Source organism: Prinia subflava, chromosome 1, assembly GCF_021018805.1.
Source record: "Prinia subflava isolate CZ2003 ecotype Zambia chromosome 1, Cam_Psub_1.2, whole genome shotgun sequence".
Lineage (NCBI taxonomy): Eukaryota > Metazoa > Chordata > Aves > Passeriformes > Cisticolidae > Prinia > Prinia subflava.
The window spans coordinates 74,556,065-74,576,210 of NC_086247.1; the positions used below are offsets into that span (position 1 = coordinate 74,556,065).

Genomic DNA, 20,146 nt, shown 5'->3' on the forward strand with positions numbered 1-20,146 from the left:
CACATTAGCACAACACCTAATTAGTGAATGCAGGAGAATTATGAACATGGTCTTTGGAATCATTCTGCCCCTTTCTACCTGAGCCTCTCCTGCAGAGCTGCCTGTCCTACATCATTCCCCAAGCTCTACAACTTAATTTGGGGGAAAAAATTCACTAGGGTCTTAGTTGGAAGAATTCAGATCAGTGAGTGAAATTTGGTAGAAGTAAAGGCCTCTTAAAAAGAACCTCTTTCTTAATAAAAAAAAAGTATGTTTATGTGCTCAGTTGCTAAACCTGATGTAAGCTTGCAAGTAGGAGAACCCCTTCACCACTTGGAGAGAGGAGGAAGAGAAAGGGGGATTGAAGGGGTGAAGCTGAGCCTGGTGGTGCAGAGATGTGGCTTTAATTTCTGATTTTGTTTGTCACTACACAAATTTTCACTGTCAATAAAGACATTTTTCCCCAAGTTCAGTCTCTTTTGCCCATGATTATAAAAAGTAAGTGATGTTCCTGTCATGGAAAAATAGATGAGCTTTTTCATATTATATTCTCATCCCATCCTATTGAGGATGGAGATAGAGGGAATGCTTGATGCACAGCCTAGGTCACACCATCATACCCACTTAAATTTTCTGTATCCCTTGTGGTCTTCAGTAAGTTTTGTACAAAAGAAACCCCTTTTACTAAATACTTTTAAGAAAAGTATCATTTCAAAACTGTAGCAGTCCTGTCTTCAATCCATAACAGGACTAGACAAAGATTTTGCAGACAGCTCTTAGTCACATCTGAATTTCCAAAGTAATGACAGTGTTACTCTGTTGATACACTCATTTTCAAAACTGTAGAGGTAAATATCAGTAAGGGAAAGGCTTCACATTCCATGCCTCTATGACTTTCATCCTAAGTACTACACCATTGCAAAACTAAATATCTCCAAAGCAGGCACCCCTTTCTCCTTGGTGAAAACCTGCACTGGAAGCACAAAGCAGGCGAGTTCAACAGACCCTGGACAGTGCCAGTAGCAAGTATAATCACTTTTACTCTGGTTTTATGGGTATCATAACCCAAAAACCTTCCAATAAAGAAACTCAAATAGTAGATTGGAAACACTTTAAGAACACGCTGTTCTAACATCACCCAGTAAATGGAAACAAACATGATAGCCCAGAGCACCCTCGGGAAGAAATCTGATTTTGGGATAAGTTTCAGAGGAGAGAGAACAAGTTAGGATAGGTCAAAGTTTTGAGTCTTCATGGCTACCAGTCATATTTCTTTGACTAGTAAGACACATACAGCCAGTTGCAAAGCCAGTTTTAATAAAAGCAATAATTTGCCACCTATTTCAGCAGATAATGGGAGAGGGACTCCAGAGGGACTCCTCCAGTTTTATACTTTGGGTGGCTGGTTTTGTTTATTACATGTTATGCTTACATCATCCTATGCATTCTCATATTATAGTAAGAGGAGGCGATTTATAATTATGTCTTAATATTTATATAATCCTATTTATCTTTTCCCAACCCAAGAGGCTGAAAATTGCCCTATAAATGTTAGTCTAACCATGACCTGGCCACCAACACAAAGACAAAAGATCAAACTTTGTCTTTAGCATAGCATTAGGTTTACTTCTCTTTTTTATTCTAATCTTAGGGAATTCACTTTCTCCCATAGCACAGAATCCAGTCTCTTCACCAGAACAAAAGCTTTACAGATAGTATGGTATGAAAATAACCAAGTACTTTATTTTGTAGCCAGAAATTCCCATTAAGCCACTTTTTCTGCAACTGTACAAAACCTCAAAACGGAGTTGCATACATAAAACTTTCTATTTCATTTCCAAACCCATCCTACAAAATATATTCATGTTGCTTGTCTCAAGATATTTATGTTGAGAATTTAAAAGTTCTGCTTACAGGATCACTATTGTATAATGGGTCATAATATTTTTCCAGAGAATAAAGATACTTCACATTATCTTTAGCTTCATTTGCTGCGTCTGTGATGCGAATATCCAGTGCTCGCCACTTCTAAGAAGAGGAAGTTGAAAAAACAAATAAAAGTATGCATTTAAGAAAAAATGTTTTGAGATCATTTTGGTTTATCATTAGCTTCTAAACACATTTGAAAGCACAGATCTTTTACTTCAGAATTTTACTTGTTCACCCAAGATGAAGTTCTGGTCTTGTTTCAGTAACTTGACTATGAACATACAGTTGGTTTAGACCACTCAGCCAAGTAGTCAGTAGTAGTGTGCAGTCAAGCTGCAGTAAAATATATGAATTATGGATATATAGCTATGCATTTGTTCCATATCTCATTTTGATGAGACAAGATTTTTTATTTATTTACTTATTTTGTGTTGTGATGGGACTTTAAATGTGTTATGCCAATGTAAGAAGTTATGATTCCACAAACAATTTTGACAGGCACTGTAACAACATAAAAAAGAGGCTTAAAAAATGGGGGATTCATTTTTTGTCCTTAAATATCCAGTTCATTAATTCAATATTATGATTTAATAATCAAATTTTCAAATATTTTTAATTCTTTATTTCTGTTGAGCCATGTGGATGAAGTATATTATCAGCCTTTAGACTGAGGGGATTCTCAGATTTTTTCAATAAACTGAACTAGATTTAAACTTTATCTACTCAAGCTAAGAAATAGAGAAGGAAAAAGAAAACAAAAGCCAAAGATGCTTCAGTTTTTTCCCCGCCAGCATTGTTACATACATTATCAAAATGAGCTAGAGTATAAAGAGCATTTCTAGTCTTTATGTCTGTCATAATTGAAAATAAAAACCTTCAGCAGTTTGGATTTAGCAGCAGTGAGTACTCCAAGCACTGCCTTCACATCTGGGCTCTTCAGCTGCTCCATAAGGTAGTTGAATTTTGACAATTTCTTTTTCCAGTAATCAAGCTCTGCTCGTGGTCCAAGGTCATCTGCTTCTTTTCTCAACTGGTCATTTTCTGCAAGAACCTTTTATCATACAGTAATGTGAGTGATGCTCATATCATTTATTTGCAGTGGTAGCATGGATTTATTCTACATTTAACACGTAGTTTAACCTTGCCTGATAAATTACTTAACAGCTTCCACCTCTACAAGAAACTTGATTTTGCTTGGTCCTTTAATTTCCACATTAAAGAATAGATTCTGTTCCTTCTGTACCAAGAGCACTGTTACAGTTACATTTTCTGCAAATAACCTGTAAAGTATGTTTCAAAGTACAAAAGTGACCCCTGAAAACAGTGTTCACTCAATTACTGTGTTCTTTTTGTTTTCATTAAATCCACTGAGAACCAATAACTGTTTGGTACTTTAATAACAGGTAATTATCAAAGACAGGGGACTAAGCTTCCCAGACTGTGTATCCTATATTAACTAGCAGATGGAAAAATCTCTCAGTAATATTCACGTTGAGAAGTAAAAGCACAAAAAAATATATCAACAGTACTTTAAAATAAAGAGACTGAACTCATCTAAATTTATAGAAAGGTAGTCATAACACCAATAGGATTAAACTCATCTGCCAAGATGCAGATGTTTTCATGTTTCCCATTTGTCCCATGTATCACCTGTTCGATTTGTTTGGTCCACTCTTTCATGCAAACTTCTATTTTTTCAAGAGCCTCTAAGCTGTTAGCAACCATCAAGTAATCTGAAGGTCCTCTCAGAGTTTTCAGGTCATATGTTTCACATTTCTTCAGGCTGACCTAAAAGATAAGTTTAAAAAACAATGAAATGCTGAATGTTCATGACAAATAATCTAGGAACTTTAACTTGTTGCCCTACTTGGGGTATCTCATTTCCTGTTCTCAGTTCAGTTTATGTTAAACTGGTCTGAGCCAGAAGTGGACTCCAGAATCTGAAGAATTCACCAGCCAGGCAGCCGTGCTCTCATGCCCTTTCCTTCACAAAAGCTGAGTAGAAACCAACCAGCTAGAGCAACAGTTTGTCATACACTAATCATTCAACATTTAAGAGTGACCACAGCGATCTGAGAGTCAAGAAGTTAACAGCCCTAAAGAACTGGCCCCAGAATAAATAAGAACAGAAGCACCTACAGAACAATTAAAACCACAGATCAAAATATAATTAATTACTGATGACAATAAACAGAAGTGTGTTATTCTCCAGTTTAACAAAAGCAATTTTTATGAGTAATCTACAACGACAGTTAATTCAGAATGTCCCGAGCTAGAGACATTCTACAGCTAGCTCACTTTCTATTTGCCACATGAACATGCTACCTTTTCCAACAGACTTTGCTGAGTTCCTGATAGGACACCCATAAATGCTTCAAGGGCACGAAGGAAATCCTGCTTAATATTGGGAACTTGTTGAGGTTCAACCCAGCCACAATCCATAGTCTGTAAAGCTGGAATGTATATTTCTGATATCAACTGCTCAATGCTTTTTAGTAAGCCATCTCGACCTATATCCATCATATTAAAATTTACTTCCTGTAAAAGAGACACAAGATAGTAAAGAAAAAGAGACACAAAACTTTTGCCAGTAAAAACTGTTATATACAATTTACATATACACTCTCAAAAGCAAAATAAATTTTGTTTTTCTAATGAATTTGTTAGTTTTTTTAAATTTAACACCTCAGTATTTAAGTATTGACTAATTTCTCTGTCATTACAGCTTGTCTTAAATTTGCTTCCTTAGTATCCTTTTTTCATATCAGTGATACACATCAAGTTGCTGCCACAAGACATCTGTATTTCCACTTTCCTCCCTTTTTGTCCTGTTTCATTTAATCCATCTGTGTTCTTCTACTTATCCCTCCATGTCAAGAGCTGTCAAATTATATGTGGAGAGCAAATACCCCACGCTAAAAGCAAATTTTGAACAAGATTATGTACAGAGATGAGCAGTCACTGACTTACTTGATAGATATTCTCAGTTGTGACAGGTTTAGAAAAACTAGTTCTAATGAAGAAAATGCATACACCAGTTAAAGCAACTTCTTTTCCCTCTGTCACAAATACTTGAAGTTTCTTCTTCTTGGTCAAATGAGAGTTCACTCCCATTCCTGGAAGGCTGAAGTACTCTACAGATCCAAAGAGAGAAGCAATTACGATCCATTGATTATTTATTCAAAGAAAAGTTTTCTACATGAACAGTTCAGTCATTATTTGTGCCTCTCTGAGTCCCAGTCTCCTGGAGGCACCTCACGGAACTGTCCACAGAAAGTATGCAGCATTCGGAGTCTTCACGGCACAGTAAGAAATGTTTCATCAGTTTTGCCATTATTGCATCAAAAGCCTTTCATTTCTAGTCATTTACTTGTTTTTCTATTCCTTATAAATAATGGCTCAGGCTCAAGGTCCTTTTATAGGCTCTATCATGCTGTTGTAGAGAATACACTCTTGCTTGAAAATGAAAAATTAAAGAAAAAACAGAAAGGTGTTTTTAAGGGCTTATTTTACTTCTCATTATCCTGCTCTGATTTATTTGGTAATAAATTCACTTAATATCTTTAAGTTGAGCCTATTTTGCTCTTGGAGTGCTTTCACCCAATCCTTATCTCAGTTCATGAAATCTTCAATAAGTTTTCTCTCCTCTGTCTAGCTGTAGCAGAGGAAGGTGAGTGAGCAGCTTTCACTGGTGCCTGGCATCCAGTCACAGTCAAAATGCCACAAGTAATTACAGAGGCAAGACCAGCAAAACCCACCAGAGTTTTCCCACAATCTGAGGAGGTGAAGTAGGTAGTATAACCTGCAGTCTCTTTGGAAAAGATGTACTCTTACTGAAAAGGATGCTAGAAGTTTGTAAAATGTATATGAATAAAACACTGCAAGAAATCAACTTTTAAATGACACCTTAAAGCTCTGAAGTAGATATTCCTGAACTCACAGATACAGTCTCCTGCTCTGCAGAGATGCAAAAATTCTTCTACGCTCTCTTCATGGAATCATCTTCTGCCCTAAGAGAAGTGTTGGTTGACCCACATCAGGGTGAAAAAACCAGCTTGTGTATGAGGTGGCCATAGCAAGTGCCCTTGCCAAGAAGATGCGTGTAATGCCACAAAAATTCACTTAGCTTTACCAATTAGTAGCCACCACCACAACTGATATTTTTGTTTCGACAGCCTGTGAACCACAACCCTAAACAATCAACACATAATTCCTTTACAAACTCTGCTCCACCTACAAAGGGAAAAGGTACAGCAGAAGTTTTACTGTCTGATAGTACTACAAGTGTCCACACTTATAGCTGTGGGCAAAGTCAGTCTCCAGCCCACTCGTTTAATCCCCACTGTCTTCTACATCACTAGCTTATTTTTTCTCTCTCTCTCTTTTTTTTTTTTTTCTCTCTCCCGTGTATAATGTTCCAGGGACTTTTGGTTACTCATCCAATGAACACCTTGCTGTCCTTGCTGTGAATTCGTTTGGGTTTTGCTTGTGTGTTTTTTTTTCCACTGCTTTCCATATTGCCTACATGTAGCACCACACCCCAAAAGGTTACCAAGGTCATACTGTAGTGTGATCTGATTGGTTTGGGGGTGGGCATGGGCAAGTCTCATTAAATTCCTAGGCTTTGACCCTTGCCTCACACTCTTTTTGTCATACTTTCACCACTTCATCTCAGGCAGGTTAAAACTTGCTCATCAGATTTCTCAATTAGTGGTTGGGTTTGTGTTTTCATTTAAATGTACTTCTATGTGCACTGAACCTTTTTTTATTAAAGTTGCCTCTATCATAATAAATAGCCTTTTCATCTCTTTTAGATATATACAGATATACTGAAGAAAATACATACATATATACTGAAAACACATGAAACATAAACCCATATTTGTACATTTTTCTAGGTATATGTTTTCCTATGTATAAACACATTTATATAGCTATACATACATATGTTTACAGGAGTGTTCACGTACATCCAGGGTAACCAAGTGGGTTAACTCCCACCAAGCAGTCACAGGCTCTGAGGTCGCAGAGCACCTGGCTAGTCCCAACAACAGCAGCACTGGAGGCTCTGGGAGAGAAGCCATGGGCAAAAGGAGGATGCCCTTGTCACAGGGGTCCTGAGCTACCTCCAGGGTAAGGGAGAAGGGGATTTCCCCCAGAAGTGTGGAACATGGGGGCATGCAGTTGACAAGGGGTATGTGCAGAAGGGACTTCTAGGGTAACATCCCTTCTACTAATGTGGGCCTCATGAAGGCATTTGTCATGTAATAGGGCCCCCTAGATGGATGGTCACATGCCAAGAAATGTGCATGGCTTCTAGAGCCAACAGGTGGTGTGGTTTAAACTAAGGAAGAAGGGAATCTGTCACTGCTCACCTTGTGTGAAAGTCAGCTTTTGATTAACAAAAACAAGCTCCCACAGGCAAGAGCTGCTGAGCTCACACGGAAGTACTTTGCTGCTTCATAGTAGCAATATGCGGAAATGCACTAGTAAACTTTGGTAATCTCACCAATCCTCATTTCATGAGGAGGGATCTATGCCTTTGATATGACCAAATCTGACTTGCTTTAAGTCCCAGTTTATAAGAACTTGACTATTTTCTTTTTCCTTGCACATTTGCTCAGCACAACTATAACATATTGCAGGAGAATATAAGTTGCTTTACCTGTATCCATTACCTCCACGTCTTGATAGTAGAACATCAGATGACGCAGACCTCCAGGGGCCAGGAATCTGTTAATACGCTCTATCTGTTTGAAATCATGTTGAGATCATAATATGCCATTGATTAGATTCATATCACAGCAGCAGAGGAAGCCTTTTTTTATTACTTATTTATAAGCATCAGGACAATTTCACAGTTCTTTATCAAGTCGAGGCTGCCATCAGGCATCACTGAAGCATGTGATGGGAGTGCAGTCCGCAAATCTTGTGTATAAGCCATACAGGCTGAGGAAGAAACCCAGTTGCTTTATGCTAATATGCTGATCCACGTCTGAGTGCTTGAAAGTCTGGCCTCATCAATTATTTTTCTAGATCTGAGTCACTCTTCTATACAATTCCTAACTACATAGCTATCTTTAGCAGAGAAGACTCCTTCAAGTTCATCCTCAGAAACATTAGGTGGTACCATTTGTGCTTTCTAGTGCAGAAAAAAAGGCTAAAAGATCATCAGAAGCTGTAAGAATGCCACAATTATCCCTCTTCCATTAATAGCAAGCCTCATTTACACCAAGATAGCCAACTGCTATTCCAGAAGATCTTGGCTGAGCCCTCCAAGATGAGGTCAAAACAACTACTACACTTTTCTCTTTCTAACTGTAGAAACTGCCAATATTTTCCTCATCTGATGGCTATTCTCAGGCATTATAGTTTGCCAGGAAACCCATTTGGAGATAGAATGCACAAAGGCTGAAACAAATTCTGCTTTTTAATGTGCATGACAGTGTTCTGCACTGCTTGAGGCCAGCTTCCTGTGTCGCCAACAACAGCTCAGATCACCTAGAGCTTTTCCTAGGCTGACTCTCAAAAACCCCAAGGTCAGAAATTCCACAACTGACTTGAAGTAACATATTCCCATGCTGCATTACCCTCCTGGTGAAGAAGGGTTTCTTGGTGGTCATTTTGCAAGGTGTGGCTTTATCTTTGGAGTTATCATCTGCACCCACTGAGAATAGTTCAGACCTGTCAGCTTTGTTCTTCTCCCTCATCTCATACTTCATGTGCCCTGTGTCCCCCTCTTTCTTACTGGTCTTCCACTGGACTTTCTTTAGTTTCTCAACAATATTAGCACTGAAATGGGAATGCATAAATTGAAGGCATTCAGATGGAAAGAGAATATGAAAGAAAACAAACCAGAAAAACCCAAACATGGCCATGTTTACTTTAGTGTCAGGAAGTAAAATATCTACATCTGTCTACCTAGGTTTTTTAAAAAGTGGTATTTTTCAATGTCTCAGCAGATGAATTTGTATTAGCCCTCATGCAGTCACAGGTCAGATCACATAAGTCATTCTGTTTTGTCAAGTAGTTTCTACCTATTTTTAATTTGCTAAACTAGATCACAATGAAGTGTCACAAATGCTGCTGGAAGCCTTACAGAAACAGCAACATGCAACCTGCTGTGGACAAGATTCAAACCTCTGTGTGCTGTGTACTCAAGGACTGGAAGACTTGACACTGTGGTTTCACTATGAAATACAGTCACAGGTTTTAGCATATTATCTATAATCACTGGAAAGGAGAAATTCTAATGAGTTTAAAAATCAGTATTGTTACAATAGGTCCTGGAATTAAGGTCACTTTTATTCAAATTAATTAAAAATGCTGAAAACTTTTTTTTCAGGGAGAAGACTTGAGTAATCTCAGGTGTGAAGTCTGAAAACTGTCTCACCAAGAATTTAATGGTAATATTAGTTCCAAAGTATACTATGAGCTTCACTTTCAAATCCATCAGATTACCTGGTTACCATCAAGAATAGCATCTTCTACTTCTGCTTTGTCCAGATTCACACAAGAGGCAACAATATCCAGTAAGTAATCATGCCTGCCATCCAGACGAGCACGTTTAGCCTCCCTCTCTTCCTTGAGCTTTTGCTGTTATAAAATACAAAGTGGACAATGAAAAACTCATTATCTAATTTGAAGACAAAATTTTTTAAAAAAGTAAAAAATAAAAAAGAAATTAAAAATTATTTTTAAAAGTAAAGGCTAATACATCCTTCCGCCCTTGTGATTTATGTTTTTATGGCCCTCAAACGAAAATTTTAGACACAGCCTTTGTTATAATTTTACAGGTTTCTTCTGGTGTTCTATTTTCTATTTATCACAACATATCTATCATAAATAATGTTGTACAGAAAGCTAATTTGTTGAAAGGCTTTGTAGAGGAAAAAACCAGTGTTTTATATGTACAGCTCCATTATTCTCCAAGTTACCTTCAACACCCTTCAGTCCTTCATCTCATCTTTTCAGTCTAGTCACGTATGACCATCAAGACAAGTCAAGACAGGATTCTGACTGATCTTTGTTATTTGTGGAAGATATTGTAAGCGTTCTCTAATAAAGACAGATGCTGCTGGAGGAAGCTAGGGTTTTATACATTATCTCTTTAATATAATGAGAAGTAAAACAAACCACAAGCCTCAAGGTACACAAGTGTTTACAAATGTGCTTAACTATAGCTATTATACCATTCTTCAAGCAGTAAGCCTGCTCTTCTAATTAAATTGAAATCCCATATGTAACACACCTCATTACATTATAGACCAAATAGCCTTCTGGAATAGTTACTGGTATTATTGTGTTTGCAGGTTACAAGATTCAATATAATTTCATTTTCAAAAGAAATTTAGAATTATGTTTCATTGGTGGTAAATTCAATCTTTATTTCCCCAGTGATTAGGAGAAAACTAGTAACTTTATAAAGTATGCATAAGTGATTTATCCATAAGCTTCTGCAGAGCCAAAAGGACCTGCATAATATACTTTATACCCCTATGTAAATATCTTTCCTGCTTTCTAAAGGAATTTTCAAATACCTGGTAAACTTGTAACTACCACCATGCCCTAATAAGTGCTGAATGCATTTGCAATATTTTCCATATAAAAACAAACATACAAATCCTATTCTTTACACAGATATGTCTGAAGAACACAGTAGCAGATTAATTTCTGCATGTACTTTATGCTATTTTACCTCTCTCATACCCTAATATTGTCTCCAATTTCCTGAAAGTGAAGTGTCATCACGAGATTGGTTTTTCCTACATGTTTTTAAGCATGAGTAGAAATTTTCTTCCTTTGCATTAGACATGAAAGAAGCAACCATTTTGTCTGAATCAGCTTCATTCACACTAGATGATAACAACAGAACCCTCAAAACTATTTTTCCAATAATTTGAATGCAACTGATAGGTCATCTTTAACAAAAACAAAACAAAAACAAAACAAAACAAAAAAAACCCACCAAAAAATTCAACAACCAATACTCTACCAATTAGTTTCGGTTTAATACAGAAAGAAGCTTTTTGTTTTACCTAAACTACAGAGAGACTACTTTTGCCCTCTGCTTGTGTTTCCAACATAGAGCTCCAGACATATCACTATACAAGGCTACATCTTACAGTGGTTTTTAAGTCACCAGCTCCATCTACGCTCTTGACCTGTTCATAGTCTCCATTTCTTCTACAAGGTGCTATTTGGGAGACTTTCTTCTTGTAAGCACTTTCTTCTCAAACTGAGCAATCATGCCCCAATGTTTGTTTGTGGTTTTTAAAACCTTTTTAAATTGCTGAGTCTCAAGACCTATACCAAATATACAAGCTATTGTGCATAGCTGGGCAATATTTGTACAGCACTGGGCAATATTTGATGTCTAAGTCCAGTAACTTTATTAAGATATCATAAAACTTTTAAAGTTTTATGATAAGTTAAGTTAAGTTAAGTAATTAACTTAAATTACTTCATGAACCATACCTAGAGAAGCAGGAAACTATTAAGTGAATGGTAAAGCTATAGTTTTATGATGATTAAGACTTCGACTTGTATTTATCACGTCACTACTAGAAGGCATTTGCATTGATATGTTGGATATTTCTATTACTAATGCAGGTTCCACAGATTTTTTCCCCTGATATTTGCTGCAATACAATGCAAGAACATTCAATACAATTCAAGCTGTCATGCTTTTATATTCTGATGAGTTATCATTTCTACAAACTTCCTCCCCAAATGAAGAGCTGCTCAATCACAAACTCGCACATTAGCTGTTGCAGTTATTAGAAGAGACTTCTGCCACACTTTTTAGGATTAGGTTGTATGCAGAAAAGTAAAGGAAACCTAACTTCAGTGCTTTCAATAACAAGCCACTAATTCATGTATTTAAAAACACTAAGAGGCTACACTGGAAACTGTCTTCCAGTCTAGCTTCTCAGCTTCCATTTGTGTACTACTAAAAGAACGAACTTTTAAGGTATTCTTTACTTAGGATTAAGAATACCAGAGAATTAATTACAAGAAAATACTGAGGTCTCAGCTCTCATTCTTTTCTTTCCCCTTTAGCTTCCCTCACATCCCACTTCAAATCAGCATTGTGGTCTTGGGCTGAGAGTTTTTGTAATTTTTTGTCCTGCAGTATTCACTACAGAAGTACACAGGCCTAAACAGATTCTCTATTTAAAAAATTACCCAAGAAAGGCAGCTCTATATAATTCAGAATTTTATAGAACACTGAAAAACAAATATTTGAAGATGGAGGGATGCTGAAACCCACATGCTATCATTTACGTAGGTAAGAGAGAAATTGCTGTTACATGCAGTAACTCTGACATGCAAATCCTGAAAAGTATCAGTAGCAACTTTGATCAAGGTCATAAATCAAAGCCTCTTCCTAATGTGCCATGATGTTGGAAGATGCAGTATTTACAAGAGATAAACAGTCTCAGATATCTAGAAGGATTGTCCAAGTTTTTTACGGTACAGCTTCAGCTCAGTTTTTCATGTAAAGAACAACACAGGTAACACGCCAAGTTTGGTTTTGGGTTTCTTTTACCACTCTTGGTTATGAAGGTAAGAAAGGTCATGAGACACAGTCCCACAATAGATGAAGGTCCAAAGCTAAACTAATTAACTGAAAAGTACTTTTCTGATGATTAGACCAGTTATAACACATAGCTTGTTTTATGTTACATAAAACCTTTACATTCCTAATACCTAAATATTAACAATTTGGCACAGGAAACTAATTTCAATAGACATCTTCTCCTGAAGCAAGAAAAGGGAGAGATTCCTAAATCTATCTCTCATATACCTAAACCCATAAACATTTCACCATCAGTCTGAAGAAATAATTGGAGATTCAATTAAATTTTTGAAAATGTTTCCTAGCTGCTACAAAAGTATATTTAAGTATATATATATATTTAAGTATATTTATATTATAAATTTTATATAAATTTATATTATATATATTATAAATTTAATTAATTTAATTAATGTTTATTATTATTGTAAATAATTATTATTATATTTAAGTATATGTATTAAGTATATTTAATTATATATATTTAAGCAGCAGGTACTAAAAGAGCACAAGTCAGAGATTCAAGGGGCTCTTTTTTTGAAGCAACAGGCTCAGAAACCATCTATTGACTATTGCCAGCTTCTCAATTACAGACTGCAGCTGCTGATGCAGACACCCTGAATAGAGCTAGCAAGAATGTGTTTAGTATGCAAGTCATATGTACACAAGATAAAACTGGTTCTGAACACTCTTTATCCTGCAAATGACGCATTTTGTTGTGAGAATATTGTACATCACTGAATTTAGACATGCTGAAATCAAAGTCTTATGGAGGAGCAAGAATTTACAGGCAAGTTTAATAGTGAAAGAGTCAAAAAGTAAGAATGTTTTATTGTTTATTTACTGTCTCATCCAAAATTTATTTAACCAACATGGAATTCCTTTGTCTCTCCTTTAACTTGCTAAGAGGTTTTATATTACATAAGCCTTGCTCATGAATTTCCCTTCAAAAGTAAACTGCAAACCGTTTTACACATTTTCAACCATTCTGAGTGTTCAATTTTCAAGTTTCAATGTTTTTATTTCCTCTTTCCAAAAAAATACAAACCCTAAGGATTAGGGCAGTTCCCTTAGCGGACTCTTAAATCTCAAAAATCAGAGCTCTGCACATGTGTTATCACATTGCCTTAACTCAGGAAAAGTTTGCTTAAATAAACAGAATTTAAAATGAGTCTGAGTATCTTCATGACTTCTATATTCTGTTGTGGTTTCTCAATGCTAAGTATTGCCTTCAAAATTCTATTCCCATCTTAGAAATATGGGGAAAGTGAAGTTACATTTCTATTTTCCTTCATGGCAGAGTCCACTCCTGTTTTGTTGCCACATCTAACATCAAACTCTTTAGTGTACTAATATATTAGTGTACTAATATATCATCTGTGGATTTATACCATTACCAGACCTTTGCAACAATCTGGGCAAGATACAACTACCACTAGCCAAATGCATCAACACCTCCCAGTGCAAATTTGCCTTTCAAAACAATTGTGCAACTAACATCATCCACTTACACCTATTTTAAAATACATATTTTTCTATACCATCCCCCCTCAATACACACCCTTATTCAAATTATATATTTATTAGTCTAAACCTAGTTCAAAATTCAGTTTTCCTTACCTTTATCACTCTGCCAATGCTCCGTTTCCAAAGTTGCTTTCTTCCAGCTCTAAACATTGTACTATTCAATATAAGCATCAAGCACTGTTTTTCAGGAACAAGCCCTAAGCCATGGGGAAAGCTTCTACATTCATCATTTTGTACTCCCCCCTCAACCTTTCATTTGCACTTGTTTCTTTCCTTTCAGTAGGAATGTCAGAACAACTCTGGAAAACAGAGTAAGGACCTAAAAAAATCAGCACCTATTAACCATATCTCTGTATTTAAAATTCAGTTCTAGTGTGCATACAAATTGCTGGAAAATTAAATTGCACTGCCACAGAAACAAGAGGTCTCTAGCCGCCAGAATTTACTGCCTATAGATTAGGCCTTGAAAGTTACTGCTACCAACCACAGCGTTGTTAAGGTGATACTGTTTACATACAAACACGGCTGGATACAATTCATCATACTCAAGGGCACCATAACTATTTGCAGAAGTCAATTTTATAACTGCTTCTCTGATCTGTGTTTAGCCTTCTGAAGCAATCCTTGTGTCAACAGGCATCTTTGTTTCCTTGTCACAGGTGACTGTTTAAATATAAAGCACCAGTCAAGCAACTTTCAAATATCTTTCACCTAGAGACTTGTAAATTACTGAGTTTTCTATTCATGTTTTTTATACAAGTACATTCAGCCACGCTTATTTTTCAGCTATACAGTGGTTGCTTAATACAGTAATTTTTCTTCAGCAAGAAATGTTAGGAGTTTTTCTTCCTAAAAGAGCCTTAATTTTTTTCCACTTCAGTGACTGAATATAATCCAATGTCCTCTTGAAAATGCCAAGAAAAACAATCTAATTACCCAGTATTAGTAACAAGAAAACAGACATTTTACAGCTATTTTTGGTTTAAAATGTCCCTAAATATTTCTGCTTCTACTCATATCAATGTGAGTAATGCCTAAACTGTACTTGACAATCTTAGCATTGACAAAAATCACAGGAGTAAAAACCATTTTCCCTGCATTATCTACATTTTCTCCACCTACTATAGTCAAATCCACATGTTTAAAAGAGAAAGACTAAAAAATTGCATTTAGGGTAAAAGTAAACATCCATAGATTTCTCTGAGCCCTTTACAGAGTTATCGTTTAAACTTAAACATGATATTAAATATTACCTATAGAGTTAATTCCTATGGATATATTCAAATGACTGAAGAACTAATTAGTTACATTTTGTTGGAAGGAGTCCAGAGGAGAGCCACTAAGTTGATCACAAGACTGGAGCAGCTCTCTTGTGAAGACAGGCTGAGAGGGTCAGAGCTGTTCTGCCTGTACAAGAGCAGGCACTGGGAAGACCTGCCAGCACCTGCCATTTCCTAAAGGCCTGAAAGAAGGCTTGAGGGACTTTTCACAAGGGCACAGTAGCGATAGGATAAGGGGAAATGGCCTTAAGCTGCAGGAAGGCAGGCTCTTCTCTGAGAAGGTAGTGAGAAACTGGCACAAGTAGCCCAGGGAAGCTGTGGATGCCCCAGTCCTGGATGTGTTCAAGGCTGGATGGATGGGGCTCTGAACAATCTGTTCTAGTGGAAGGTATCCCTGCCCACGGCAGAGGGGTTGGAACCAGCTGATCTTTGAGGTTCCTTCCAACCAAAACCATTCTATGATTCTATAGTTCTTTGCATGATGCGTGATTTCTAAAGTAAAAGCTCAGCCCAAAAGGCTTAACTTTGCCATGCAACAACAAAAGTTCTTTTTGTAAAAAAAAAGAGAGAAAGAAACCCCTTATTTAAATCTCTTGAAAAACCAGCTAGAAATCATGAAGTTTATTCCCTAAAATGTTATAAAGTCACAGCAACTTACAGAATCACAAAATTATGAGAATTTTTTAAAAATCTCCAAAAGTCACCTAGACCAGTCTTTTGCTCAGAGCAGGTCCAATTCAAGTGGGTTGTTCAGAGATGTTTGCAGATTAAATATCTCTAAGGGTGGAAATTCTGCAACCTCTGGGGTTATGTAACTGTGCCAAACATAACTTTATCATCCAGCATAAAGACTATTCCCATTCAGCTGAAATCTGCCACATTCCAGTTTGTGTGTGTTGGGTCTTACTACCGCACACCTTAATGAAGCACTAACGAAGGGTTCAGCTCTGTTCTCTCTCTACCCTCTCACTAGACAATTATAGGCTGCAATAAGATCTCCCCTTAGCCTTTTCTTCCTGTGCTAAATGAGCAGAGTTCTCTCAGTACTGACCACTGCTGCTTCCCGTTTGTCTACACAGCCATCTGTCTCAACTCATGATCAGGCTGATCAGGAGGAATGTGACGCTGGTAGATCTATGATGGCTGCTCATAATCAGCTTCTTGGTGCTTCATGTGCTGTGAAATAGCTTCCAGAACAGTTTGCCCCAAAAACTTAGCAGGAGCAGCTGATTTGTGGGTCATTCCTAGGATCCTCCCTTTTTCCTCTTTGAAGACAAAAGGACACAGTCTTAAGCTGCACCAGGGGAGGTTTAGGGTGGACATTAAGAAGAATTTCTTCACAGAGAGGGTGACTAGACATTGGAAGAGACTGCCCAGAGAGGTGATGGAGTCACTGTCCCTGGAGGTGCTTAAGAAAGACTGGGAGTGGCGCTTAGTGCCATGATCTAGTTGACACAGTGGTATTGAGATCATCAAGTCCATAGGTTGGACTTGATGATCTTAAAGGTCTTTTCCAACCCAATTGATTCTGTGACAGGTGTAACATTTGTCTTTTCCCAGTTATCAGGAACCTTCCCAGATCATCATGGCCTTTCAAAAAGAGATGGGCTTCAAAATGACATTGGTTTCCTCTCTGAAGACCCTCAGGTGTATCTTATCTGCTCCCATGGACTTCTATACAACCAACTGGCATAAGTGCTCCCTAACACTACCTTTGGTTAGCATGGATAATCCCTCACTTTTGTACACTATGCAAGGAGGCTTGAAGATCTAAAAGAACCAGAGGGCAAAGCCAGCTGATGAAAACTGATTTTAAAAGTCTCTGAAAATTTCAGCCTTCCCAAGTTCTTTGCTCTTTAGCCCCCTGTTCCCTGAGCAGAAGGGCCTCCATTTGCTTGTGCTGTCAGCGTAGTTAAAAATGATATTGTCATTTTCCTTTGCCCTCCTCAGGAGTTTGAACTCCAGCTGAGCTTCTTAATTCTTATCACTGTGAACTCAGACATTGTGTCTATATCCTTCCTGGGCAGGCCACCCCTGTTTCTACTTCATCCCAAGCTTCTAAGGAAGCTTGCATATTTGAATTCATACCCTCTGTGTTCATCCATGCTGGCCTCCTAGAAGGTCTCCTCTTCCTTCTGAATGTTGAATGGCCTCTCTGTGTGTTCCAATGAGGTTATACTTGCAGGTCACAAAGTTTTCTTCAGCCCTGTTTCCCACTAGGGAAGTCCTTCATAGATTCCTGCCAAGATTCCCCAGAGAAGTCAAAAATCTGATGTTCTAAAGTCTAAGGTTCTTTCAGGGTTTTAAGCTCCACAATCTCATGATCCCTGCAGTTAAATCTTCTCTCAACTCCACCATCTTCAACTAGTTTTCTTGTTTGTAAATGGCAAGCCTAACAGAGCATCTCTGCCAGCTCATTTATCATTTGCAAAAACAAATAATCTTCAAACTCCAGAAATCTCAGTCATTTAAGTAACTTGGAATGTGACATTTTGAGAATGAAAATTACTGTCAGTCATGACAAAGATTAATCTAACCTGTGAAGGGAACCCATATATATGTTCATATCAAATAATCACAAATCACTACTTTACACAGGAACTCTCCTTGCAGCTATAATATATCCTCAGAACCCTTGAGGCAGACTGCATTTACAATACTAGATTATACACTGATATTGGTCAGAGTCATTCAAAGATTGCTGATGTTTATGGAATTCAGCTTCCTGTGATCTTCTATCTCATGAAGTTATAAAAAAGAAAACAGAAAATAATGAAGTGGTTGAGACAGTGCTTAGTTGCCATCATCAGGTCACTGCTGTCCTTAGGTCAAAACTCAGAATTCCAGCAGAGCCATTTTAGCACAATATTAATCCAACCAACCCAGAAGGCTGAGAAACAACCTTTTGGTCAACATTTATATGCCACACTCGTAACCTCTACCTCTTCTTTGGCTTAAAAGCCACAAAACCAAATAATGCTCAGCCTTAAATATAGTTTAGCCAATTTTGGCTTAAACTGGTATAAAAATACTGCTTTAGGAATTTGCTTTACATCCACTAGAGCATTAGATTAGGTAGTGTTCAATGGCTATGTAAATGGGTCAAATAATCCAGATTGGTTTTTTTCAGATTTTTGACCAAACAGTTCTTGCTGAGGCAGAGTTTAACAAGGACTCTTTGTTCCATCCCAGATGTACCAGATTTGACTTTTTGTATAAACATCTTTACAATTTGGAGGAAAAAAGTTCTCTTACAGATTTTAGCCAACTTTAAAAAACCTCCTCTTTTACCTTTATTTTATTGGTGATCCACCATCAGATCTTTGATTTGAAGAATACATTCCCTCCCCAGATGCTTCAGGAGTACAAGATCCATGCTGAAGTTGGAGTATTATTAATAATTTAGTTTATACATCAATGAGGATACATAATCTTGTATCATAACTGAGAATCATAAGAATAATTTTAGTCTGTCATATGTCTCTGGCTAGCCTTGGCTCTGCTCAGCACCCAGCGAAGCATTAAGTCAGATTTGGGATAAATTACCGCTGTGTAGATGAGTAAAACTATGAAGCACATAATCAACTGTGTCAGAGAAACACTTTTCAAACTAAAATATTGTGTTGTCATACTATTTTAGGAATTATGAAAGTTCATTTCACAATATCTTTGTTTATTTTCCAGTATCAAAATTAGTACATGGGGTAACATCAGGCTGGAGACCAGTCACTAGTGGGGTTCTGCAGGGCTCTACCCCCACAGCGTGATGGGAAGAGGAGCAGCAGACACTGATCTATTCCCTGTGGTGACAAGTGACAGGACCCAAGGGAATGGCCTGAGGCTGAGTAAGAGGAAGTTTAGGTTGGATATCAGGAAAAGGTTTTTCACCCAGAGGGTGACTACTGCAACAGGCTCCCCAGGAAAGTGGTCACAGCATCAGCTGACAGAGTTCAAGAAGTGTTTGGACAACATTCTCAGGCACATGGTGTGACTTCTGAGGTGTTCTGAGTAGGGCCAGGAGTTAGATTCGATTATCCTGATGGGTCCCTTTCAATTCAGTATATTCTATGATTTTTTTGTTTGGTGTTGGTTTTTTTTGGTGGTGTTTTTTTGTTTGTTTGTTTTTTGTTTTCGGTTTTTTTTTGGAGGGGGGGGTTGGTTCTTTTTGGTGTTGTTGGTTTGGTTTGGTTTTTGTTAGTGTTACACTGCACAATTTCGGGAAGAGAGTTCTTTTACTGTGGGCAATTAGGAGTAGTAGATAGTTGTTAGCTACCATCTAGTGGTTAAAGGCTGGAAGTGTGGATGAATTTCATGGTTTTTCACAAAATAGTCTATATAAAATTTGGCAATGGAAATATTCTTTACAGAGATGATCACTTACAAATCACAGATGAAAATCTACACTGAATATAACTGGAGGAACTTAAAGAAATTAATATTCTACTCTGCTGAATTTTCTTGATACAACTACAGTGCAAATAATCAGAGCTAAAAGTAGAAATTATTTTGAGCTGCTTTCAAAGTCAAATAACACTGAGGCTTTAATACCTTGAAGGCAAAGATTTTTAACTGCTTTGCTGAGAAAAATTAAAACTTCAACATATTTAGCGATTTCCTGCACTAGTAGGCATATGGATCACTTGTCATTCCAAAAAATGCTTTTTGTCTTAAAATATCTAACAAGTGTACAACTTGTCAGCCACCTAGTATCTTCACCTCAAAGATATTTAAAAGGGAGGAAAATAGAAAATGAAAAACTATCATAAATTTCACTTCTTAGTTGCTTGATGAGGTAACAGATATGACTGACTTTAACCTCTAATAATGTTATGTTGCTATTCAACAAGGA

The 20,146-nt window shown here is 37.1% G+C and overlaps 1 protein-coding gene across 2 annotated transcripts in view; it reads right to left on the minus strand.

Moving 5' to 3' along the window:
• The window catches only part of DNAH5 (dynein axonemal heavy chain 5), a 140,808-nt gene that overhangs the window by 106,566 nt on the left and 14,096 nt on the right, over window positions 1–20,146 (minus strand). Inside the window, exons 1-8 of one of the 2 annotated variants that reach the window (XM_063400135.1) lie at window positions 14,111–14,469; window positions 9,370–9,504; window positions 7,574–7,658; window positions 4,879–5,042; window positions 4,234–4,446; window positions 3,559–3,696; window positions 2,783–2,959; window positions 1,894–2,007 (exon numbers count right to left, since the gene is read on the minus strand). In XM_063400135.1, the coding sequence (XP_063256205.1) occupies window positions 1,894–2,007; window positions 2,783–2,959; window positions 3,559–3,696; window positions 4,234–4,446; window positions 4,879–5,042; window positions 7,574–7,658; window positions 9,370–9,504; window positions 14,111–14,188 (1,104 nt within the window). In that variant the 5' untranslated portion in view covers window positions 14,189–14,469. Of the gene's footprint in view, window positions 1–1,893; window positions 2,008–2,782; window positions 2,960–3,558; window positions 3,697–4,233; window positions 4,447–4,878; window positions 5,043–7,573; window positions 7,659–9,369; window positions 9,505–14,110; window positions 14,470–20,146 lie in introns of those variants that run through there. The other variant, XM_063400146.1, reaches the window with a different exon arrangement.